At 38.3% G+C, this 27,613-nt stretch overlaps 2 protein-coding genes and 1 long non-coding RNA gene across 3 annotated transcripts; all 3 read left to right on the plus strand.

Annotated features, from left to right (window-relative positions):
- The first annotated feature begins 14,735 nt into the window (after positions 1-14,735).
- On the plus strand, positions 14,736-16,049 carry LOC117335869. Its single transcript, XM_033896121.1, has one exon. The coding sequence runs from the start codon at positions 14,736-14,738 to the stop codon at positions 16,047-16,049; it is 1,314 nt and encodes a 437-aa protein (XP_033752012.1).
- An 18-nt stretch (positions 16,050-16,067) lies between these two features.
- LOC117335870 (small histidine-alanine-rich protein-like) lies at positions 16,068-16,697 on the plus strand. Its single transcript, XM_033896123.1, has one exon. The coding sequence runs from the start codon at positions 16,068-16,070 to the stop codon at positions 16,695-16,697; it is 630 nt and encodes a 209-aa protein (XP_033752014.1).
- Positions 16,698-20,262: 3,565 nt separating this feature from the next.
- LOC117335614 lies at positions 20,263-27,568 on the plus strand. Its single transcript, XR_004534468.1, has 2 exons — positions 20,263-20,329; positions 27,377-27,568. It is a non-coding gene; the product is annotated as an uncharacterized LOC117335614 (long non-coding RNA).
- Positions 27,569-27,613: the final 45 nt, after the last annotated feature.

A 27,613-nucleotide genomic window follows, 5' to 3' on the forward strand; every position in this document is an offset into this window, starting at 1 on the left:
TAACAAATTCGCTGCAAATAACGAATCAGGGATTGGATTTAATCGATGATTCCTTTTATATACATTTTGACGTTGGGATTCAAATAACGAATCCGCTGCTGTAGCGGATTTGGGATGAAGTTTCTTATAGTCAATTGTATTTTTCTTATGAAATATGATTGAAGATTCGAATAATGAATCCGCTGCAGCAGCGGATGGGGATTCAGTTTCTTATATTCAGTTGGTAGTTTTCTCATAAAATATAATTGGAGATTCGAATCACGAATCCGCTGCTAACCTCAGTCAGGAAAATATGTGTATATTATCAGTGACATTGGGGACATCATACAGCTGTTTAGTCATTCGAGGACTCGTCAGTGATATTAGGGACATCATACAGCCGTTTAGTCCTTCGAGGACACGTCAGTGATATAAGGGACATCATACAGCTGTTCCGGCCTTTATTGGTGTTCTGCTACCGTCCTCTAATCAGAGTTTACGTGAGTATCGTAACACTATCGATACGCTAGCTGATGTTTACGATAGACTTGTCGAAGATGGAACTGTTATCGTGATGGGCGATTTTAATGCTCACATTTCAAAGATATATGGCGAAAAGAATCATGATATAGCGAACCACAGGGGAAAACTCTTGGAGGAATTCATGGTTGAAAGGCAGTTGATATCGGCCAACACTCAGTCATGGTCCACAGGTCTAGAATATACGTTTGTTTCCGGTAATGGTTTAAACGTTAGCATGATTGATCATATATTCGTCAATTACTCGAAAATTGATCTAATCGACTTTTGTCATAATTTCGATGACCATTTTCTGAATGTATCGGACCATGTCCCTGTGCAAATCGGTCTACGTAAACTTCCCGAATTGTATAACCAACAAATCAATGTCCGTAATGTTAATTGGAAAGCTGCTACACCGGAACACATCCAAGCATATCAGGAATATGTTGTAACTTCCTTACGATCTTGCGACATAAGTAATTGTGGTGTGACTGATGCTGATTGTTGTATCAAAACCTTCGTAAAATGTATGAAAGACGCGGCTGATTCCATACTTCCGCATAAAGTATACAAGCATTACCTCAAACCATATTGGAGACGTGGCAATGTGAAAACGCTACATAAGGACATGAGGCACATGAGGTCAATTTGGATATCTGAAGGTCGTCCTAGGGGACACACTTTTGAGTCTTATGCTAAATACAAACACGTGAAGAGGCTGTTTACGAATGAACTTATCAGAGCAAAGACAGAGTATGAGCAAGAGCAATTTCAAAAACTTGGGCAATGTGCCGAAATAGATACAGGTACATTTTATAAAGCTGTAAGGGCTAGACGCGGGAATAACGCGGGTAACGGATCGTCGGAACTTCGCGTTAATGGTGACATAGTACGCGATCCTGACCTTGTACGAGACGCATGGAGAAACCATTATAGTCTCCTTGCAAGCCCACTTGAAAAAGAACATTTCGATAATAAATTCATGACTTATATAACCGAGCGTGTATGCAAACTAGAATCAGAAAGTTTTAATAACTGTGATTCAATATGTGACAATCCTGTAACGCTTAATGAATTGAAGCTTGCATTGCGCGAAATGAATTCTGGGAAAGCTGGTGGACATGATGGTATAGTGGCGGAACATTTAAAGCTTTTGAACGATGAATCGCTTGTCATTTTAGTAAAAATTTACAACGGAATAATCTATACCGAACATTACCCAGGGCATTTCAAATATGGTGTTGTGATCAGTCTGTTCAAAGGAGGGAAAAAGACAAACCAGATCCGAACAGCTATAGGGACATCACCCTCACTCCTGTTATTCAAAAATTGTTTGAAAAAATCCTCTATCAAAGAGTATGGAAGAAATGTTCTGAACTGGATTTTCCTCATCCGCTACAGCAAGGCTTCCGTAGTCGCTGTGGTAGTATAACTGCAGCATTTGTGGCAAAAGAATCAATTTCTCATTATCTAGAACAGGATTCAAAAGTATTCGCTGCCTTTTTGGACAACCAGAAGGCATTTAACAATGTATGGATAACCGGAATGATGTACAAAATATACCATCTTGGTTTCAATGGGAAATTTTGGCGTCTTTTGTTTGACTCTTATCGAAACGTTGAAGCGTCTGTGCTTTATAATCAAATCCTGAGCAAACGGTATCCGGTGTTGCAAGGCGTCGGACAAGGAAGAACTTTATCTGCTTGGTGTTTTTTGGTAATAATAAATGATCTGATAGCTGAACTTGACACTTACAATCACGGTTTGAAAGTAGGAAATGTACATGTCCCGGGTGTTTTGCTAGCGGACGATACCATGGTCCTGTCCGCTTCCATGGACCATCTTCAACATGAATTAGACATTGTACATACATATTCATGCAAATGGAGACTTAATTATAACCCACAAAAGAGTAACGCTATGCAGTTTACACTAAACCGTCAGAAGCTGACATTTAATCGCACTGTTCATCTTGGCGAGAAAGAACTGTCCTGGGTAACGAGCACCATTTACGCAGGAGTTAGCTTCGTATATAACCTGAAAGACGATGAAGGCATACTCGACTCATGTAAAAAAGGAAGACGTACGCTTAATTCCCTTGTAGGTGTTGGCATTCATTATAATGGGTTAGACCCCTTAACGAGTAAGACTTCACTGACTTCTGTGGTTATTCCAGGGATAGTATATGGATGCGAATTGTGGAATAATTATACCCAAAAAGCAACTGACCAAGTAAATGTAACATTAAGACACGCTTGTAGGCGCTGCGTTGGTCTACCGCAACGATCATATACTGCGGTTACCTCGCAATGTATCGGTCTGATGGATCTGTGGAGTATGGTAGAAGAGAGAAAGCTGAACTTTTGGAATAAGCTTGCAAATGGTAATGTGTCATTTGTGTGATACCTGTTATTTGTCGTCAGATTATGTAGCTTCATTATGGCAACACACTTAAACGGAAGATGGGTTTTATCCAAGATGTTTTTAAATTAATGGCGAAATTCCAAATCGATATGTTTTTCAAAGAACAGGTTACTGACTTTATTTCATATCCGAAGACTACATGGAAAAGGTTTATCAAAAATGTTATAGCATATTGGTATTATGATAAATGGAGACATGATCTTGCATCAAAAGTAGAACTAAAACGGTATAGTGGAATACACGTATCGATGGGTCCTAACCCCATTCTGAGTTTATGTTCAAAGTTTCCGAAACATTGCTGGAAATTAGTAGACCTTATGCTCTTATCAGTGACTAATGTAACCGAAGAAGTGATATGTAGATTGTGTGCGAAAAATAGCATCGATATCGTTGCGCATTTACTTACTGAATGCCTAGTACTCTATATGACACGCGATGCTTTCTTAGAGCAGGTTGTTAATGTTATAAACGTGAAAGATTATGTAAAATTTTCATTTCTTGAAGACAATGTTCAAACTGACTTTTTACTGGGATGTCGTACGCAGGTTCAGTTGGATGATGAGGAATGGAAACACCTATTGCTGGTAGTCTCAGACGGGATTGATGTGCTGCTCTCTGATATGAACTCAAAACTATAAAAAAACACTTAATCAGTGTTATCTGATTTAGAAACTAAAACATTCTAATGATTTGATGATTTGATTCAAATAATTTATGTATTGCATTTCGTAACTAAGGTATTGTATTTATGTATTGTTCAAAATCTCTGTAAAGAGGACATAAAGAATCTGTCTGTCTGTCTGTCTGTCTGTCTGTCTGATCCTCCTTGTAAACTCCCCCTTTCCATATGTACACTCTTTGACTTTAAGCAATTAAACAAGATGCAACTTTTCACATTTGTATACTTAAGTACTCTAAAGTAACAAGAGAATAACCCATATTTTGCCTCTGCGTCCATTTCAGGATGATTTTCTCTCAATTTGGACCAATATAATCCCCCCCCCCCACCCCCCGCATTTTGGATTTGTCAGGATTTTATTCCAACAGAATAGTTTCTCTAACAATGCATAATTCCAACTAATCAACATCAATGCTTTGACAGGAACATTCATTCTACGCTATTTAGATTTTTTTTCTGTGTTTCACAGCAAATATGGTGTGAATATCATTGACGACAGGGTTTCCGGGGACTCATTGACATTTCTGTTGTCACATTGTTTTCGACTACAAATCTATGACAACATTTCGAGCGTCCAACATCATCGTAATGACATAACAAGATCGGACTTGTGCTTTTCAGCAATGCACAAAACAATTTGTTCGGCGCCACTCTGGCATTTGTGAAATGTTGAAATGTTGTTATTTTTTAAAGCTTTATGTCCGTGATTGTTTAAGACCTGTTTTTCTGTATTCCGTTAAGAAATTAACAGGAATCAATGTAAAAACACATTTTTTTTTAGGAAAAATACGAAGGCTGAAGCTAGCAGCGGATTCGTTTTTCGTTATTCGTTATTGGAGATTCTAATAATGAATTCGCTGCCAGCAGCAGATATGGGATTGGGATAACGAATTCGCTGCCATCATCAGATATGGGATTGGGATAACGAATTCGCTGCCAGCACCAGATATGGGATTGGGATAACGAATTCGCTGCCAGCAGCAGATATGGGATTGGGATAACAAATTCGCTGCAAATAACGAATCAGGGATTGGATTTAATCGATGATTCCTTTTAGATACATTTTGACGGTGGGATTCAAATAACGAATCCGCTGCTGTAGCGGATTTGGGATGAAGTTTCTTATAGTCAATTGTATTTTTCTTATGAAATATGATTGAAGATTCGAATAATGAATCCGCTGCAGCAGCGGATTGGGTATTCAGTTTCTTATATTCAGTTGGTAGTTTTCTCATAAAATATAATTGGAGATTCGAATCACGAATCCGCTGCTAACCTCAGTCAGGAAAATATGTGTATATTATCAGTGACATTGGGGACATCATACAGCTGTTTAGTCATTCGAGGACTCGTCAGTGATATTAGGGACATCATACAGCTGTTTAGTCCTTCGAGGACACGTCAGTGATATAAGGGACATCATACAGCTGTTCCGGCCTTTATTGGTGTTCTGCTACCGTCCTCTAATCAGAGTTTACGTGAGTATCGTGACACTATCGATACGCTAGCTGATGTTTACGATAGACTTGTCGAAGATGGAACTGTTATCGTGATGGGCGATTTTAATGCTCACATTTCAAAGATATATGGCGAAAAGAATCATGATATAGCGAACCACAGGGGAAAACTCTTGGAGGAATTCATGGTTGAAAGGCAGTTGATATCGGCCAACCCTCAGTCATGGTCCACAGGTCTAGAATATACGTTTGTTTCCGGTAATGGTTTAAACGTTAGCATGATTGATCATATATTCGTCAATTACTCGAAAATTGATCTAATCGACTTTTGTCATAATTGCGATGACCATTTTCTGAATGTATCGGACCATGTCCCTGTGCAAATCGGTCTACGTAAACTTTCCGAATTGTATAACCAACAAATCAATGTCCGTAATGTTAATTGGAAAGCTGCTACACCGGAACACATCCAAGCATATCAGGAATATGTTGTAACTTCCTTACGATCTTGCGACATAAGTAATTGTGGTGTGACTGATGCTGAGTGTTGTATCAAAACCTTCGTAAAATGTATGAAAGACGCGGCTGATTCCATACTTCCGCATAAAGTATACAAGCATTACCTCAAACCATATTGGAGACGTGGCAATGTGAAAACGCTACATAAGGACATGAGGCACATGAGGTCAATTTGGATATCTGAAGGTCGTCCTAGGGGACACACTTTTGAGTCTTATGCTAAATACAAACACGTGAAGAGGCTGTTTACGAATGAACTTATCAGAGCAAAGACAGAGTATGAGCAAGAGCAATTTCAAAAACTTGGGCAATGTGCCGAAATAGATACAGGTACATTTTATAAAGCTGTAAGGGCTAGACGCGGGAATAACGCGGGTAACGGATCGTCGGAACTTCGCGTTAATGGTGACATAGTACGCGATCCTGACCTTGTACGAGACGCATGGAGAAACCATTATAGTCTCCTTGCAAGCCCACTTGAAAAAGAACATTTCGATAATAAATTCATGACTTATATAACCGAGCGTGTATGCAAACTAGAATCAGAAAGTTTTAATAACTGTGATTCAATATGTGACAATCCTGTAACGCTTAATGAATTGAAGCTTGCATTGCGCGAAATGAATTCTGGGAAAGCTGGTGGACATGATGGTATAGTGGCGGAACATTTAAAGCTTTTGAACGATGAATCGCTTGTCATTTTAGTAAAAATTTACAACGGAATAATCTATACCGAACATTACCCAGGGCATTTCAAATATGGTGTTGTGATCAGTCTGTTCAAAGGAGGGAAGAAAGACAAACTAGATCCGAACAGCTATAGGGACATCACCCTCACTCCTGTTATTCAAAAATTGTTTGAAAAAATCCTCTATCAAAGATTATGGAAGAAATGTTCTGAACTGGATTTTCCTCATCCGCTACAGCAAGGCTTCCGTAGTCGCTGTGGTAGTATAACTGCAGCATTTGTGGCAAAAGAATCAATTTCTCATTATCTAGAACAGGATTCAAAAGTATTCGCTGCCTTTTTGGACAACCAGAAGGCATTTAACAGTGTATGGATAACCGGAATGATGTACAAAATATACCATCTTGGTTTCAATGGGAAATTTTGGCGTCTTTTGTTTGACTCTTATCGAAACGTTGAAGCGTCTGTGCTTTATAATCAAATCCTGAGCAAACGGTATCCGGTGTTGCAAGGCGTCGGACAAGGAAGAACTTTATCTGCTTGGTGTTTTTTGGTAATAATAAATGATCTGATAGCTGAACTTGACACTTACAATCACGGTTTGAAAGTAGGAAATGTACATGTCCCGGGTGTTTTGCTAGCGGACGATACCATGGTCCTGTCCGCTTCCATGGACCATCTTCAACATGAATTAGACATTGTACATACATATTCATGCAAATGGAGACTTAATTATAACCCACAAAAGAGTAACGCTATGCAGTTTACACTAAACCGTCAGAAGCTGACATTTAATCGCACTGTTCATCTTGGCGAGAAAGAACTGTCCTGGGTAACGAGCACCATTTACGCAGGAGTTAGCTTCGTATATAACCTGAAAGACGATGAAGGCATACTCGACTCATGTAAAAAAGGAAGACGTACGCTTAATTCCCTTGTAGGTGTTGGCATTCATTATAATGGGTTAGACCCCTTAACGAGTAAGACTATACTGACTTCTGTGGTTATTCCAGGGATAGTATATGGATGCGAATTGTGGAATAATTATACCCAAAAAGCAACTGACCAAGTAAATGTAACATTAAGACACGCTTGTAGGCGCTGCATTGGTCTACCGCAACGATCATCTACTGCGGTTACCTCGCAATGTATCGGTCTGATGGATCTGTGGAGTATGGTAGAAGAGAGAAAGCTGAACATTTGGAATAAGCTTGCAAATGACAATGTGTCATTTGTGTGGTACCTGTTATTTGTCGTCAGATTATGTAGCTTCATTTATGGCAACACACTTAAACGGAAGATGGGTTTTATCCAAGATGTTTTTAAATTAATGGCGAAATTCCAAATCGATATGTTTTTCAAAGAACAGGTTACTGACTTTATTTCATATCCGAAGACTACACGGAAAAGGTTTATCAAAAATGTTATAGCATATTGGTATTATGATAAATGGAGACATGATCTTGCATCAAAAGTGGAACTAAAACGGTATAGTGGAATACACGTATCGATGGGTCCTAACCCCATTCTGAGTTTATGTTCAAAGTTTCCGAAACATTGCTGGAAATTAGTAGACCTTATGCTCTTATCAGTGACTAATGTAACCGAAGAAGTGATATGTAGATTGTGTGCGAAAAATAGCATCGATATCGTTGCGCATTTACTTACTGAATGCCTAGTACTCTATATGACACGCGATGCTTTCTTAGAGCAGGTTGTTAATGTTATAAACGTGAAAGATTATGTAAAATTTTCATTTCTTGAAGACAATGTTCAAACTGACTTTTTACTGGGATGTCGTACGCAGGTTCAGTTGGATGATGAGGAATGGAAACACCTAATGCTGGTAGTCTCAGACGGGATTGATGTGCTGATCTCTGATATGAACTCAAAACTATAAAAAAACAACTTAATCAGTGTTATCTGATTTAGAAACTAAAACATTCTAATGATTTCATGATTTGATTCAAATAATTTATGTATTGCATTTCGTAACTAAGGTATTGTATTTATGTATTGTTCAAAATCTCTGTAAAGAGGAAATAAAGAATCTGTCTGTCTGTCTGTCTGTCTGACCTCCTTGTAAACTCCCCCTTTCCATATGTACACTCTTTGACTTTAAGCAATTAAACAAGATGCAACTTTTCACATTTGTATACTAAAGTACATTTTTTGAGAATAACCCATATTTTGCCTCTGCGTCCATTTCAGGATGATTTTCTCTCAATTTGGACCAATATAATTCCCCCCCCCCCCCCCCCCCCCCTCCCCGCATTTGGATTTGTCAGGATTTTATTCCAGCAGAAAAGTTTCTCTAACAATGCATAATTCCAATTAATCAACATCAATGCTTTGACAGGAACATTCATTCTACGCTATTTAGATTTTTGTCTGTGCTTCACAGCAAATATGGTGTGAATATCATTCACGACAGTATTTCCGGGGACACATTGACATTTCTGTTGTCACATTGTTTTCTACTACAAATCTATGACAACATTTCGAGCGTCCAACATCATCGTAATGACATAACAAGATCGGACTTGTGCTTTTCAGCAATGCACAAAACAATTTGTTCGGCGCCACTCTGGCATTTGTGAAATGTTGAAATGTTGTTATTTTTTAAAGCTTTATGTCCGTGATTGTTTAAGACCTGTTTTTCTGTATTCCGTTAAGAAATTAACAGGAATCAATGTAAAAATACATTTTTTTAGGAAAAATACGAAGGCTGAAGCTAGCAGCGGATTCGTTTTTCGTTATTCGTTATTGGAAATTCTAATAATGAATTCGCTGCCAGCAGCAAATATGGGATTGGGATAACGAATTCGCTACCAGCACCAGATATGGGATTGGGATAACGAATTCGCTGCAAATAACGAATCAGGGATTGGATTTAATTGATGATTCCTTTTATATACATTTTGACGTTGGGATTCAAATAACGAACCGCTGCTGTAGCGGATTTGAGATGAAGTTTCTTATAGTCAATTGTATTTTTCTTATGAAATATGATTGAAGATTCGAATAATGAATCCGCTGCAGCAGCGGATTGGGTATTCAGTTTCTTATATTCAGTTGGTAGTTTTCTCATAAAATATAATTGGAGATTCGAATCACGAATCCGCTGCTAACCTCAGTCAGGAAAATATGTGTATATTATCAGTGACATTGGGGACATCATACAGCTGTTTAGTCATTCGAGGACTCGTCAGTGATATTAGGGACATCATACATCTGTTCAGTCCTTCGAGGACTCGTCAGTGATATTAGGGACATCATACATCTGTTTCGTCATTTAAGGACTCGTCAGTGATATTATGGACATCATACATCTGTCCAGTCCTTCGAGGACTCGTCAGTGATATTAGGGACATCATACATCTGTTTCGTCATTTAAGGACTCGTCAGTGATATTAGGGACATCATACAGCTATTTCGTCATTTAAGGACTCGTCAGTGATATTATGGACATCATACATCTGTCCAGTCCTTCGAGGACTCGTCAGTGATATTAGGGACATCATACATCTGTTTCGTCATTTAAGGACTCGTCAGTGATATTATGGACATCATACATCTGTCCAGTCCTTCGAGGACTCGTCAGTGATATTAGGGACATCATACAATCAACACACTCACTCTCACATACGTCTATTCAATCGTTCTATCTCCTTTAAATCTTCATATCGATTACCATATATAGCAACAAGCATGAAATACATATCAAATCATTCTAGTCATTCATATGATAAAAAGACGCATGACAGTCTTCAATTGGCAGAACCAACTTTTTTTCAATGAATTTTTTTTGTATTATTGATCGAATTTGTGTACATTGTACAACGTAATATGAGTATATATGGTTCAACGGAATTGTTATATAATGTACGATATTAACGATATATGCATGCATTGTAAGCAGAAAAAATCGTTTCGTCGAAATATTCTGTTGTTATAACTAAATGTTATTTCATTTTATCGAAATATTTTTTTTCGTTTATCGAAATTATATTTCTTTTCATCGAAATAACATTTCGTTTCATAGTTCATCAAAATATCCCTTCGTTATATACTGTAGAATTGTTTTAAAAACAAGTATTAGTTTTAAAAAATACTTTTTCATTTTATTGAAATATTATCATTATTTTCTATCGAAATATTATTTGGTTTTATCAAAACAAATATTTCGCATTATCGAAATAATATTTCTTTGAAAGAAATAGTGTTTCGTTTTGGCGAAATGTTTTTTCTTTACATCGAAATACTATTTCATTTTATCGAAATTCTATATCATTTTATTTTAATGAAATAATATTTCTATTTTAGGCCTATCGAAATAATAGATTTTTTTATAGAAGTTTCGTCTCATTCGGTATTTGAGGAACTCTTATTTCATTAATTTGGTGGTCTATGGTTTCTTTACCTACTTCTTTTGTTTGCTAAGTTTTCACAGTGCTACATAAGAAATGCTACCCATTGAAGTTAAAGTTATATAACTGAGTTCAGAAAATACCCCTACTTACATAGGATAACTATTGAACTTGGACCATATTCATCATTGCAACTCTGTTCTAACCTCAGCCCAGTTTCATCGATTTTTCTTAACATAATTTATGTATAAAACATTCTTTACTTTTAATTGTCCTTAGGAAAACATTACAGAAGTTAAGAACAGTTGCTTAAGATTTTTTCCTGTAATGCTTTTCAAAGGGGAATTTTAAGTGAAGGGATTTCTTGAAGTTAAGACATATTTAAGGAACCGTGCATGGCAATTTGTTATTCTCCAATATTTGTTTGGATAATTAATTTTTTACATTAATGTTTATGTCTTTTTTTCTTTCTGAACGTCAGCAAATGATCGCAAGTGTTGTTACTGTGTGATCATCTTGTCACAAAACATGGATAACACCACTCTGTCTTAATAGGTATGGTCACCTATTACATGTTTACCGCTTACCACGCATGGCATGACGAGGGGCAATATAAGTTTGGTCCTCTCATTAGTTATTGAAAGTTGTCGACGGCTGTCTTCCCTACTTCGTTCCGTTGTTCCTCTAAATTCACAACATGAGATTCCTGGAGTATATATTTTGTAAAAAAAAATACCAGGAGCTTAAGCAATCAAGCTTTGGTGAATTATATTTGCTCTGAAGTCGCTTGACAACGATTGCCCAATCTCTCATTATCTTGCATTTATGGTGTGTAAAATTGTATCGACCGATCTCTTTACCGACCATGGGTTGATAGATCTTCATACAATCTGCATCTTACAAATCTTTATAGAAGTATTTAAAACATGTATCAAAAGTAACATGTCTACAAAGTGCTAATTAAGTATAACGGTTAAATTGGCTATACTGTGTGTATCGATGCGATAATGGAAACAGATGTCAGGGAGCCGACTATCACACGAGACTTGGATGAATGTTTAGGGAGGTAAAGGCATCATCGGAATGGGGAATAAGAAGACAATAAAATGTTTTGTTTAAACATTACACGTTTCCTGAATAGTTGCAACATTAGTAGGTGCAAATCATTGATCAAGATCGATGTGGTCGCGCTGATGTTTCAGCAGGTGTGGGTTTAATTGCAGTCTTGGCGTCGGACGATTATATAATAGTGTTTACTCTGTATAACCTACTGATGTCTCTACCATTGATCGGCGATAAAGGTTGTTCAACCTGCGCTCTATCACCGATCGGGTGTAGAGTAGCTGTGAATAGTTACAATGGCGATGCATCACCTACATAAAGACATGTTTCTGATCATTGGAGTTACATGCCAACATTTCATTATTTTCCTCAGATATTCCATGGTTTTATTACGAACGTTTCTTTTTCAGTGGTCTTTTGCCAGAGGTTTAGCGTATGATTTCACAAACAAAAAGTGTCATTACACTTGGCAGTGCTGTTAGATAAAGGGGGCAAACTCGTTGAAAATCGAACAAACTCAGGCATGCACACATCATATTAGTGAAAACATGATGTGATTAGTTAGACATTTAAATTAAGCATTAATGAAATTGAAATAATCGCCTTCTTCATGTAAAAGCGGATTAGTTGTAGGTAAAGATCGAGCTTAGAGGTTAATGTAAAGAGTTATAGTGTATTTGGTTGTTATGGTATATCCCATCTTCGCGGTCAATTAAGGTTTTGTAATTTAGATATTAATCAGTCTAATGTATATACTATATTATCTGTAGGTGCCTACGTGTCATTTGTACAATCATGTGTCGACCAATACAAGGACAATGTTTGTTCCCATGGTAATACCATTAATATGTTGAGAGATCTTGTCAAGCTCAACAAAGATGGTGTTGACCACCGATTCGGTTATTCTCGTGATATCCTCCTTAATGTATTTCATCTGGGTTTTGGACGTTTGTTTATAAGTTCTGTAGTCGGTCCCTTTCAAGGAGTTATAAGCATCGTTGTTCAAACTACATCAACATATTTTTGACAGAATCTGCTAATAGAATGGTATCATCGGTACAAACCATTACATACAAATTGAGGAAGACTTGTAACCCGGTCTACAGTTTTTTTCTGCCAAACTTGGTAGGCCCCTGCAATCATGTGATATCAAAAACTGTACCAAATCATTTTGAAGGATGAAAAACAAAAATACGGGTACATTTTCCCCTAGTCTAACCCCGGGATTACAATATAAAATGTTATAGACTGAGCTGCCTTTAATTACTTTAGCCAATATTTCGTTGTACAAGTTATTACTTTCCCCACCTATATTACACGGAATTAATTTGTTCCACTGTCCCCTTCTCGAGACACTGTCGAATGCCTTCTCGATAAATCAATGAAACATACGGAGGACACCTGTCATGTTCGTTCAGGTAAGGCCGGTTTAAAGAAGTACTTGCGAGTATATTTAAACCATTTTAGACACAAAATTGGTTCGGTATTCTGAGTTCAAGGAAATCGGTATCTGATTTTTTTTATTACCATAATATAAAAGGATCGGCTCCGTACATCGTCATTTCGATCGGTATCAAGAAGTGATCCGTTTTATCATGCTGACGATTTGGTGGCAGTTCAAAAGTCCAAACTCGTAATTAACCTGGTGAACTATGAATGACCAGTAATACTGAGAATTGGTACATTAACCTCCTATCTAATCCCTTTATCTGACAGACACACGTGTCAGATATGTGACAATAATCTGTAGCAATCAGTTCCCAGAGTTATTAGTACCATGTACTTCTCTATCTCATTACAAACATTCTCGAAATAGCTCGGCACTAATGTAATATGTACTAAATGTCAGCATGTTTTCTGTCCAGAATACAAATAACTGGTAATGTACTACACTATTTAGATTGTAGTACAGCTGGCTACTACGTTGGGTTATTTTGTCTTCTATTTTACAAACTGGTAGATGAGTGTTATTTATAAAAGTAATGATAGTTGATACACGTGTAAAAAACTATCAATGTTTTGGTGCAACAGAAATCCCTCCTTCCCTTCTTTATTACGACTCCCACAAACTGATCATATCTAGAATTACAAAAAAAAAAAAAAAAAAAACATGAATATTATGAATAACATCACGACCACCGAATACAGTTTACACCTGTATCAATATCTTGGGGAATGTTGTCCACCATTTTGTTTGCAAGAGTTTGGTTGTTCAGTACTCGGTAGGCACACTGTAGGCCGTGTGCTGACCAGCCAGACTCTTACTTTTATTCACGATATTTGAGATATGCTTTTCCACGAAACAGACCCATATTTAAATATTTTTCTCATATTCTCATTAACAAATTCTGTTGGAAACCAAAAATTAACATATATATGTAACTCCTACGACAAACAATCCCAGGGTTGAGATTCCCCAATCACAACAATTATATGACGTTACAATATATTTGACTTTTACCTTAGAAACCTTGTGATGCAGGAAAAGCATTTCAGCTTCCAACCTATAGTGCTTTCGTGTTTTCATAGTTTCCTGGACAGAAGCTGAAAAGGATATGATACTACATACAGACTGTCGATTTACTTAGTTTTAACAAATATATTGTTTTGTAAAACATAAAATTAACGGTGCATCATTTCTAGCTGAACGTTTCTAAATAAATATTTAATATCACGCTGATTTATAAATATGGCGGTTATAAACAATGAAATACAATATAGTTTTATCAATTATCATTACGACATATATTTAAGTGGTACACGGATACAAGTTTTAGATCTAGTGGCTTGCATTTGTCTTCCATATGATCTTCTTTAACGTCTGGTGCTCCCTCACCACCAAGGTAAATCTGGCAGCCTGGTGCTCCTCCATAACCAAGCTAAATCTGATAACCTGATGCTCCCTCACCACCAAGCTAACTTTAACAGCCTGATACTCCCTCACCACCAAGCTAACTCTGGCAGCCTGATGCTCCCACCAAGCAAACTCTGAGAGCCTGATTCCCCCTCAACACCAAGCTAAGTCTAACAGCCTGATGCTCCCTCACCGCCAACCTAAATCTGGCAGCCTGATGCTCCCTTACCACCATGCTAAATCTGACAGACTGGCCCTCCCTCATCGCCAAGCTAACTTTTACAGCCTGATGCTCCCTCACCACCAAGCTAAGTCTGACAGCCTGATGCTTTCTTACCGCCAAGCTAACTCTGACAGCCTGATACTCCCTCAACACCAAGCTAAATCCAGCAGCCTGATACTCCCTCAACACCAAGCTAAATCTGGCAGCCTGATACTCCCTCACCACCAAGCTAACTTTGGCAGCCTGATGCTCCCTCACCGCCAAGCTAAATCTAACAGCCTGATACTGCCTCACCACCAAGCTACCTTCGACAGCCTGATGCTCCCTTACCGCCAACGTAACTCTGACAGCCTGATGCTCCCTCACCACCAAGCTAACTCTGACAGCCTGATGCTCCCTTACCACCAAGCTAAATCTAACAGCCTGGTGCTCCCTCACCATAAAGCTAAATCTAACAGCCTGGTGCTCCCTCACCACCAACCTAACTCTGACAGCCTGATACTCCCTCACCACCAAGCTAAATCTAACAGCCTGATGCTCCCTCACCACCAACGTAACTCTGACAGCCTGATGCTCCCTCACCACCAAGCTAACTCTGACAGCCTGATGCTCCCTTACCACCAACGTAACTTTGATAGCCTGATGCTCCCTCACCACCAACCTAACTCTGATAGCCTGATGCTCCCTCACCACCAAGCTAACTCTGACAGCCTGATACTCCCTCACCACCAACGTAACTCTGACAGCCTGATACTCCCTCACCACCAAGCTAAATCTAACAGCCTGATGCTCCCTCACCACCAAGCTACCTTCGACAGCCTGATGCTCCCTCACCACCAAGCTACCTTCGACAGCCTGATGCTCCCTCACCACCAACCCAACTTTGACAGCCTGATACTCCCTCACCACCAAGCTAACTCTGACAGCCTGATGCTCCCTCAACGCCAAGCTAAATCTGACAGCCTGATGCTCCTTCAACGCCAAGCTAAATCTGACAGCCTGATGCTCCCTCACCACCAAGCTAACTTTAACAGCCTGATACTCCCTCACCACCAAGCTAACTCTGACAGCCTGATGCTCCCTTACCACCAAGCTAACTCTGACAGCCTGATGCTCCCTCACCACCAACGTAACTCTGACAGCCTGATGCTCCCTCACCACCAAGCTAACTCTGACAGCCTGATGCTCCCTCACCACCAAGCTAACTCTGACAGCCTGATACTCCCTCACCACCAACGTAACTCTGACAGCCTGATGCTCCCTTACCGCTAACGTAACTCTAACAGCCTGATGCTCCCTCACCACCAACCAAACTTTGACAGCCAGGTGCTCCCTCAACGCCAAGCTAAATCTGACAGCCTGATGCTCCCTCAACGCCAAGCTAAATCTGACAGCCTGATGCTCCTTCAACGCCAAGCTAAATCTGACAGCCTGATGCTCCCTCACCACCAAGCTAACTTTAACAGCCTGATACTCCCTCACCACCAAGCTAACTCTGACAGCCTGATGCTCCCTTACCACCAAGCTAACTCTGACAGCCTGATGCTCCCTCACCACCAAGCTAACTCTGACAGCCTGATGCTCCCTCACCACCAAGCTAACTCTGACAGCCTGATGCTCCCTCACCACCAAGCTAAATCTAACAGCCTGATGCTCCCTCACCACCAAGATAACTCTGACAGCCTGATGCTCCCTTACAGCCAACGTAACTCTAACAGCCTGATGCTCCCTTATCACCAACGTAACTCTGACAGCCTGATGCTCCCTCACCACCAAGCTAACTCTGACAGCCTGATACTCCCTCACCACCAAGCTAACTCTGACAGCCTGATGCTCCCTCACCACCAACCTAAATCTGACAGCCTGATACTCCCTCAGCACCAAGCTAACTCTGACAGCCTGATGCTCCCTCACCATTGAGCTAACTCTGACAGCCTGATGCTCTCTTACCACCAACCTAACTCTGACAGCCTGATGCTCCCTCACCGCCAAGCTAACTTTGACAGCCTGGTGCTCCCTCACCACCAAGCTAACTTTGACAGCCTGGTGCTCCCTCACCGCCAACGTAACTCTGACAGCCTGGTGCTCCCTCACCGCCAACGTAACTCTGACAGCCTGGTGATCCCTAACCACTTAGCTAATTCCTGCATGTCTGCATATTTGATACTCTATATATAAAGGGGAAAAGAACAAATTGTGGTACAAATCATCATCTGTTTCCTAAACCTGTCTTTTATTCTCTAATTTTGTGGAGGGGACTATTCGTGTTCCGCTGTCGTTATTTCAATGTTCACGGCTACACTCGACGTGTGTTGTAAGGCCGTATTGATATTTACTGTGTCTGAGTTATATCTGCCCACTAATAGATACCTTTGCATGATGCAGCCACTGTAACATTATTTGTCAGGACGCGATGTAATTCGTGACTTACTTGTCAATAGTTTTCTTTCCGAGAAAGTTCTATGTATTAACACGGCGATGTAGTTATATTTTGTGTATATATCAGTTGGTAGTGCCCCGCATCGTCTTTATAATCGACTTGTGGAATAATGGCATAGCTTTATCAAAGGATCTGGTCATAACTTTCAAATGCTTAGATGTTACAAGTGTAACAATGCTACTCTGCTTTTTATCGACCTACAAGTGTTGGTTTTGGTGAACCTGTCAACACTTCCATCTGATCTGTTGCAATAACAAAAGTAGCATTCCCTCACAGACGACACGGCATGGCGTATTTCTGTCTGACTATGGTGATCATTTATTTCTATCTTCACACTGTGAAAACAGAGAAAAGAACAAGGTAAGTGATTTCTTATCACTCTTCTGAAAATGCATTTCAATTCAATTAGATAATCTTTTTGTGTGTGTGTTATAATCAAGACTTAGTAACAAACGAATGTGTGACTACTTGTATGATGTGAGAATAAAGGTGTCCTCAGTGTATGATGTGGGAATTTAAGGTGTCCTCAGCTCAGTGTCGTTTCTAATGTGTGATTACCTGTATGATATGGAAATAAAGGTGTCCTCAATTCTAAAGGCTAATGAATGTGTGACTATTTGTATGATATGGAAATAAAGGTGTCCTCAGGTCTAACGGCTAATGAATGTGTGACTATTTGTATGATATGGAAATAAAGGTGTCCTCAGTTCTAACGGCTAATGAATGTGTGACTATTTGTATGATATGGAAATAAAGGTGTCCTCAGGTCTAACGGCTAATGAATGTGTGACTATTTGTATGATATGGAAATAAAGGTGTCCTCAGGTCTAACGGCTAATGAATGTGTGACTATTTGTATGATATGGAAATAAAGGTGTCCTCAGGTCTAACGGCTAATGAATGTGTGACTATTTGTATGATATGGAAATAAAGGTGTCCTCAGTTCTAACGGCTAATGAATGTGTGACTATTTGTATGATATGGAAATAAAGGTGTCCTCAGGTCTAACGGCTAATGAATGTGTGACTATTTGTATGATATGGAAATAAAGGTGTCCTCAATTCTAACGGCTAATGAATGTGTGACTATTTGTATGATATGGAAATAAAGGTGTCCTCAGGTCTAACGGCTAATGAATGTGTGACTATTTGTATGATATGGAAATAAAGGTGTCCTCAGTTCTAACGGCTAATGAATGTGTGACTATTTGTATGATATGGAAATAAAGGTGTCCTCAGTTCTAACGGCTAATGAATGTGTGACTATTTGTATGATATCGGAATAAAGGTGTCCTCAGGTCTAACGGCTAATGAATGTGTGACTATTTGTATGATATGGAAATAAAGGTGTCCTCAGTTCTAACGGCTAATGAATGTGTGACTATTTGTATGATATCGGAATAAAGGTGTCCTCAGGTCTAACGGCTAATGAATGTGTGACTATTTGTATGATATCGGAATAAAGGTGTCCTCAGTTCTAACGGCTAATGAATGTGTGACTATTTGTATGATATCGGAATAAAGGTGTCCTCAGGTCTAACGGCTAATGAATGTGTGACTATTTGTATGATATCGGAATAAAGGTGTCCTCAGGTCTAACGGCTAATGAATGTGTGACTATTTGTATGATATCGGAATAAAGGTGTCCTCAGGTCTAACGGCTAATGAATGTGTGACTATTTGTATGATATCGGAATAAAGGTGTCCTCAGTTCTAACGGCTAATGAATGGGTGACTACTTCTTTGATATGGAAATAAAGGTGTCCTCAATTCTAACGGCTAGTAATTAAGTGGTATTTCATTATTAAAATAAAAGTGGAATCAATTCGTATGTTGCTGTACAACATTTAGATACTTTAACATGTAAACGTACATTGTCCTCTTATACACTTTACAGAAAATATGTTGTAATTAAGTAATTCTAATTTATCGATAATTAATTTTACTAGTTTCTGTCTGATCATTTCTTATCATAATGCTTTAATAATCTATCAACTGTCAATATATTGGTACTGATGATTTACACATATTCAAAATACAATTTGTTTTGCAAATAGTGTGTATACTCTTTTACGGGTGGCAGTTATAATAGATATAATGCTTGTAAAGTAAACACAAAGTGTTATAAACTCAGTAAACGTGTGTCCTTTTGTCATCATTTCATTTCAGAATATCTTTTTTTATTGGATGGAACATCAGGCGAATGCCTACGTAAAATTTCAACGTAATTCATTTTTTCACTAATTCGCTAATTACAAATCTTATCCGGTATAGCAATGGAAATACAGTGTTATGTTGATGACTTTCTATAAATACATGTTCAGCCTATTTTTATTATCATATTACGGAAAAGAAGTATGACAGACAGACGGACGGATAACCAACATCAATACCCCCCGGATATCCCCCGGATATTGATTTTGGTGAAAGCGGGGGATAAACATATACAAATACAATCTAAAAGAAAATGATAAAAGTGCCTGTGCCCCCTGCAGGAAAGGGGTAAGATTATATTTTTCACTTACTTTCCAAAAACATAACAGAACAAGGTCAAGTTGTTCTCGTAATAATGTCCATACACTGTGTATTATAGTAGAAGTAAGCCATAACAACCCGTGTTCTATGTGTTTGGTATTTCTTTCCCTTTCGTTAGATATTTTGTTCAAAATTTACAAACAATACTTTGCTAAAGCTTGTGTTTGTTATGTTTGAAGAGTACCTACCTCTACTAAAAATATAGAATCTATCCCCCCGCTATTCAGACTTTAATATATTTTATTTCTGCCTTTTTGTCCTTTCATAAAAATATGGTGAATTGACTCTACTGCGTCTAACTTTGTATTGAACAGTGCTAATATCGTTGTATTGTTAGGACAATCCTCAGTAGAAATCAAGAAAATGGCGACGAAATATTATATTTAACACGTTTACACATTTGTATTTATAGGAAGTTAGTATATCCGTAGTTCACATAATATCCGATATATAACCAGCATGATATGTAGTAACTGTACATGTGTTGATTGTTACTTTTATGTGTTGTTGTAGGTCTGATTTCATTGGTGCCTTGATTATTGATTATGACAATCGGATACCGCCAAACTTTGAAAACAGTAAGTAGTTCTTCTATACAGTGTAAATGGATATGTTCGTGCTTTGCCTCATGGTTTACAAAAATAATACAATTGAATCTGAAGTCAATTTCGTTAGATTCCCTCCTTTCCAGGGTTTTTAATGATGTACTTAGTTAATTCGATATGCTCTCTCCATTATCTATAATTCTAAGCATTTTTAAAAGCAAACTCATCCTTACATGGATAATGTATTCAGCCAATACGAAACCGTGTACAAAAATTGTAGGGATTGATGTAACAAAAATTGTACAAAATGGAGTTCAATTTTTTTTTTCTAAAACAACCGATTTGATGTCTGTAATCAGGTAAAACACTTCGAAACAGACTGACTATGGTTGACAGTGATATTGGTGCATTCGAAACTTTACTTCGGAACAATTACCACAACGATGAGCTGTTTTCATATCGTACATGTGTTAACCTATTCCCCTCCTCTTGACTAGAAATGGTAACCAACAATACAGCATATGGAACACATAAAGTGTGATGTTCTCATGATAAACACTATTTAGTGACGTGTGGTCATCGAAATATTTCACTAATGATATCTTGTTATTGGTACACATATTTAGTCAGACAGCTCCAACCTAACTAGCTTTTAGTCACTAATAATATCATTACATTGGTACACGTAATTAGTCAGACCGCTCCAACCTAACTAGCTTTTAGTCACTAATAATATCATTACATTGGTACACATATTTAGTCAGACCGCTCCAAGTCTAACTAGCTTTTAGTCACTAATAATATCACTACATTGGTACACATAATTAGTCAGACCGCTCCAACCTAACTAGCTTTTAGTCACTAATAATATCATTACATTGGTACACATATTTAGTCAGACCGCTCCAACCTAACTAGCTTCTAGTCACAGATATAAGATTTAAGAAAACTTCCGCTTAAAAATGTCGATAAACAGTAGATCTAGTGTATGTGTATGGAGTAAATATTTAATGTACTACATGATCACCTCGTCCACTTCACCAGTCGTTCTGTAAGTCCCTATGAAATAGTGTATAGATTAAGTAGTCGGATAAACCAAAATGCAGACATGCCGATAAAACCTTTTATATCGTTCCTAGAATCACCATGTAAAACAAATTCTACCCAATGCAGCATATATGGTTTGTCATTGACACTTGTAATGTCTGAAGAGGAAAAACTCGCCATCGACATAAAGACAAAAGCATGATCTATAAAAAAAATTAACCGACTACAATGGGACCGAATAAACTTAGAGCGGATTTTACGTCACTTTGCACAGGTCCAGTAACATCAAGGTAAAGACAATGTCTGGTTTGGAGGTATAGACAAAGTCTGGTTTGGAGGTATAGACAAAGTCTGGTTTGGAGGCATAGACAATGTCTGGTTTGGAGGTATAGACAAAGTCTGATTTGGAGGCATAGACAATGTCTGGTTTGGAGGTATAGACAATGTCTGGTTTGGAGGTATAGACAATGTCTGGTTTGTAGGTATAGACAAAGTCTGGTTTGGAGGTATAGACAATGTCTGGTTTGGAGGTATAGACAATGTCTGGTTTGGAGGTATAGACAATGTCTGGTTTGGAGGCATAGACAATGTCTGGTTTGGAGGTATAGACAAAGTCTGGTTTGGAGGTATAGACAATGTCTGGTTTGGAGGTATAGACAATGTCTAGTTTGGAGGTATAGACAAAGTCTGGTTTGGAGGTATAGACAATGTCTGGTTTGGAGGTATAGACAATGCCTGGTTTGGAGGTATAGACAATGTCTGGTTGGAGGCATAGACAATGTCTGGTTTGGAGGTATAGACAATGTCTGGTTTGGAGGTATAGACAATGCCTGGTTTGGAGGTATAGACAAAGTCTGGTTTGGAGGCATAGACAATGTCTGGTTTGGAGGTATAGACAATGTCTGGTTTGGAGGTATAGACAATGTCTGGTTTGGAGGTTTAGACAATGTCTGGTTTGGAGGTATAGACAATGTCTGGTTTGGAGGTATAGACAATGTCTGGTTTGGAGGTATAGACAATGTCTGGTTTGGAGGTATAGACAATGTCTGGTTTGGAGGTATAGACAAAGTCTGGTTTGGAGGTATAGACAATGTCTGGTTTGGAGGTATAGACAATGTCTGGTTTGGAGGTATAGACAATGTCTGGTTTGGAGGTATAGACAATGTCTGGTTTGGAGGTATAGACAATGTCTGGTTTGGAGGCATAGACAATGTCTGGTTTGGAGGTATAGACAATGTATGGTTTGGAGGTATAGACAAAGTCTGGTTTGGAGGTATAGACAATGTCTGGTTTGGAGGTATAGACAATGTCTGGTTTGGAGGTATAGACAAAGTCTGGTTTGGAGGTATAGACAATGTCTGGTTTGGAGATATAGACAATGTCTGGTTTGGAGGCATAGACAATGTCTGGTTTGGAGGTATAGACAAAGTCTGGTTTGGAGGTATAGACAATGTCTGGTTTGGAGGTATAGACAATGTCTGGTTTGGAGATATAGACAATGTCTGGTTTGGAGGCATAGACAATGTCTGGTTTGGAGGTATAGACAATGTCTGGTTTGGAGGTATAGAGAATGTCTGGTTTGGAGGTATAGACAATGTCTGGTTTGGAAGTATAGACAATGTCTGGTTTGTAGGTATAGACAAAGTCTGGTTTGGAGGTATAGACAAAGTCGGGTTTGGAGGCATAGACAATGTCTGGTTTGGAGGTATATACAATGTCTGGTTTGGAGGTATAGACAAAGTCTGGTTTGGAGGTATAGACAAAGTCTGGTTTGGAGGTATAGACAATGTCTGGTTTGGAGGTATAGACAATGTCTGGCTTGGAGGTATAGACAATGTTTGGTTTGGAGGTAAAGACAAAGTCTGGTTTAGAGGTATAGACAATGTCTGGTTTGGAGGTATAGACAATGTCTGGATTGGAGGTATAGACAATGTCTGGTTTGGAGGTATAGACAATGTCTGGTTTGGAGGTATAGACAATGTCTGGTTTGGAGGTATACACAAAGTCTGGTTTGGAGGTATAGACAATGCCTGGTTTGGAGGTATAGACAATGTCTGGTTTGGAGGTATAGACAATGTCTGGTTTGGAGGTATAGACAATGTCTGGTTTGGAGGTATAGACAATGTCTGGTTTGGAGGTATAGACAAAGTCTGGTTTGGAGGCATAGACAATGTCTGGTTTGGAGGTATAGACAATGTCTGGTTTGTAGGTATAGACAAAGTCTGGTTTGGAGGTATAGACAAAGTCTGGTTTGGAGGCATAGACAATGTATGGTTTGGAGGTATAGACCATGTCTGGTTTGGAGGTAAAGACAATGTCTGGTTTGGAGGCATAGACAAAGTCTGGTTTGGAGGTATAGACAAAGTCTGGTTTGGAGGTAAAGACAACGTCTGGTTTGGAGGTATAGACAAAGTCTGGTTTGGAGGTAAAGACAACGTCTGGTTTGGAGGCATAGACAAAGTCTGGTTTGGAGGTATAGACAAAGTCTGGTTTGGAGGTATAGACAAAGTCTGGTTTGGAGGTATAGACAAAGTCTGGTTTGTAGGTATAGACAATGTCTGGTTTGGAGGTATAGACAAAGTCTGGTTTGGAGGTATAGACAATGTCTGGTTTGGAGGTATAGACAATGTCTGGCTTGGAGGTATAGACAATGTCTGGTTTGGAGGTATAGACAATGTCTGGCTTGGAGGTATAGACAATGTCTGGTTTGGAGGTATAGACAATGTCTGGTTTGGAGGTATAGACAATGTCTGGTTTGGAGGTATAGACAAAGTCTGGTTTGAAGGTATAGACAAAGTCTGGTTTGGAGGTATAGACAAAGTCTGGTTTGTAGGTATAGACAATGTCTGGTTTGGAGGTATAGACAAAGTCTGGTTTGGAGGTATAGACAATGTCTGGTTTGGAGGTATAGACAATGTCTGGTTTGGAGGTATAGACAATGTCTGGCTTGGAGGTATAGACAATGTCTGGTTTGGAGGTATAGACAATGTCTGGTTTGGAGGTATAGACAATGTCTGGTTTGGAGGTATAGACAAAGTCTGGTTTGGAGGTATAGACAAAGTCTGGTTTGGAGGTATAGACAAAGTCTGGTTTGGAGGTATAGACAATGTCTGGTTTGGAGGTATAGAGAATGTCTGGTTTGGAGGTATAGAGAATGTCTGGTTTGGAGGTATAGAGAATGTCTGGTTTGGAGGTATAGACAATGTCTGGTTTGGAGGTATAGACAATGTCTGGTTTGGAGGTATAGACAAAGTCTGGTTTGGAGGTATAGACAATGTCTGGTTTGGAGGTATAGACAATGTCTGGTTTGGAGGTATAGACAATGTCTGGTTTGGAGGCATAGACAATGTATGGTTTGGAGGCATAGACAATGTCTGGTTTGGAGGTATAGACAATGTCTGGTTTGGAGGTATAGACAATGTCTGGTTTGGAGGTATAGACAAAGTCTGGTTTGGAGGTATAGACAAAGTCTGGTTTGGAGGTATAGACATGAGAATCACAGTTTGATGAATTGACCTAATTCTGAGACATCTTCTACGTTAATTTCTTGACGAAAATAGCCATATTTGTCCTCTGACCAATACAATCGAAAAATGTAGATTAATTTCTGAAAAACAAATGAATTAGTAGCTCATACGAGACTCGCATGTCTGAAAAATTTAATCCGCAGCTCATACAAAACTCAAATGTCTGAAAAAAAATCAGCAGGTCATACAAGACTCACATGTCTGAAAAAAAAATCAGCAGGTCATACAAAACTCACATGTCTGAAACAAAATCAGCAGGTCATTCGAGACTCGCATGACTCTTCAAAGATTAAAGCTTAACTCACTATTAAATGCATTATTTCATCTTATTGCATTTTTACCAGTGAAGTATAGAGAATTATCAAACTAATAAAACTTATATTTTCACTGTAGCGATGAGCAGTGAAAATATAAGATTTTGCAGTGAAATATAAGATTTTGCAGTGAAAATATAAGTTTTCCGTTTGCGACCAATCAGAGCGGATCTTTGTATTCATCTCGTTGAAACTTGCCGATTTTTCCAATCGAAGCGAAGATAGATAAATTGGTTATTTTGCTGTATTTCTGAAACATTTTGACTAGTTTTTGACTAAATACTCAATTGACGTTAGCTATTCATACACATATTCTTCGATAACAGTAGAAAACGCTTACATTGCGCTGATCAGTCCTTTCAAAATGGTGCCGTCAAGTTGACTTGGAGGAACGTCACAAAGAGATGACGTCATTACTGATTCCCACCCTTTTGACTTTTGACACTATTAATTTTTCGATGTTTTTAATTGTGTTTATTTATGCAATGAACAGTGGTTTTAATGTTGTTATTGTCGATACGACTATAACAACATTAAAACCACTGTTCAATACTTATATTTACATTGTCTTACCATTTCCGTCAACTTTGAGAAAAACTGAACAAAAAAAAACCCGCCTTTTTTAATTTCACATGACCCACTGGGTGTTATAGCCTGTGGCACTGGGTGTTATAGGCGTATGGTGGCAATGTCTCTTAGCATTGTGTCAATGGGAAAATGCTGAGCAAATGTAAATATAAGTTTATGAAATAAGGTTATCGATATTCTGTCATACTGAAATATATGTTATATTAAACGGAAAACCATTCAATATCCTCTATTTATTGCATTTTTGCCAGTGAAATAGAGAAAATCAACTGCAGCGATAGGCAGTGAAAATATAAGTTATTTAAGCATTATTCTCAATTTATTTTTGGTAATTTTATTGTAATAACTAAAAGCAATGCTTATTAGACATAAACCATCATTTATTCAATTTATTTTAACAAATTAATAGATTGATGTGCGGCGCATCAATATTACACCAGCGGTTCATCGAGGCCAATAACTGTGCCGCTTTTAAAATTTCCCGCGAAAACGATCATGCCGAAGCGGTTTGATCCAGTTCGCACTAGTCTGAGGACGCAGTCAACAGTCACTCACGGTGCTGTAGGCTAACAAATCAGAAACACTGGAATGTTTGTTTATATGTAAGAGCCTTGTGAGGAAAATTAAACACTCAGTTATTGAAAGATGAGTTGGAAAACATCCCCGATGACAGAACATTGCTAATCGAGGAGGCGTATGAGTTGGACGGTATCAGAGGCAAGTTGTATTTTCCGCGGCCACAAGTGGGCCTACGCCATTTTGATTATGGCCGCAGTTTTGATTGATTATCGAAATTAAAGTGTTGCTGATTACACGCTTTTGGTTTGCAGAACATTCTCGACTGTAGCTTCTGATAGAGCTTTCGTATCTCCGATGACTTTATAATCGATATTCTGTTCGATAACCAATCCGAAAATATCCGACGTTGAACGAGACATTGATAGTCGCAAGCAGACGACGTCAAAAGTAGTTCTACGTGTATTACGTCATTAAAAATGACGTAAATTTTTTCGGGCTATGAAGAAATAACCTTAATTTTCCAACCAATGAAAATGAGTGTAACAGATGAAATAAAATTATTCGTTTTTGACCAATCAGAGCGAACATTTGTAGTCAAATATTCAGACTAGTTTTTGACGTTAGCTATTCATGCACATATTCTCCGACAACAGCAGAACACGCTTAAATTGCACTGATCATTCCTTTCCTAATTGCGCCGTCAAGTTGACGTGGAGTTACGTTACAAAGAGATGACGTCTTGTTACTGATTCCCGCACCTTTTGACACTATTAATTTTTCAATATTTTTAATTTTGTTTTAAAGTATAGAAAATGCAATAAAAAGAAAATTGAATGGTTTCTCGTTTAAGATAACATTTAGTTCTCTGGTATGACAGAAAATTTCGATATTTTTCACTCGTGCTTCGCATTCGTGAAAATATCGATATTCTGTCCTACTGATACTGATACTGTTGTATAAAACGGGAAAATAAAGGCATTGATTAAAATCTGATGTACCTATCCTGAATATTTCATCATATTTATTTTTACAATACATGTATATACTTTGATTTTGATTTCTCTTGTAATTGTTTGTTTTTCCAGATAATTGTACAGAAGTTGATGTCAGCTTATATATCAACAGTATTGACTCAATCAGCGAACGCTCCATGGTAAGTTAGCGGCAGATGTTTACCTGATCCCTTCATTTTTATGTAAAGTAAGATATATATGTTAGTGCTGGGTGTCTACTTGACCCAATCATTGGTAGGTAAAGTAAGCGAAAGATGCCTATCTGACCCAATCATTGGTAGATAGAGTTATATATATTTAGCGGCCTAT

The sequence above is a fragment of the Pecten maximus genome, chromosome 10 (genome assembly GCF_902652985.1).
Source record: "Pecten maximus chromosome 10, xPecMax1.1, whole genome shotgun sequence".
In the NCBI taxonomy this organism is placed as follows: Eukaryota; Metazoa; Mollusca; class Bivalvia; order Pectinida; family Pectinidae; genus Pecten; species Pecten maximus.

Bases quoted from the DNA above. Each gene is read 5' to 3' on its own strand.
- LOC117335870 (XM_033896123.1), top strand. From the start codon at position 16,068: ATGCTCCCTCACCACCAACCAAACTTTGACAGCCAGGTGCTCCCTCAA.
- LOC117335869 (XM_033896121.1), top strand. From the start codon at position 14,736: ATGCTCCCTCACCGCCAACCTAAATCTGGCAGCCTGATGCTCCCTTAC.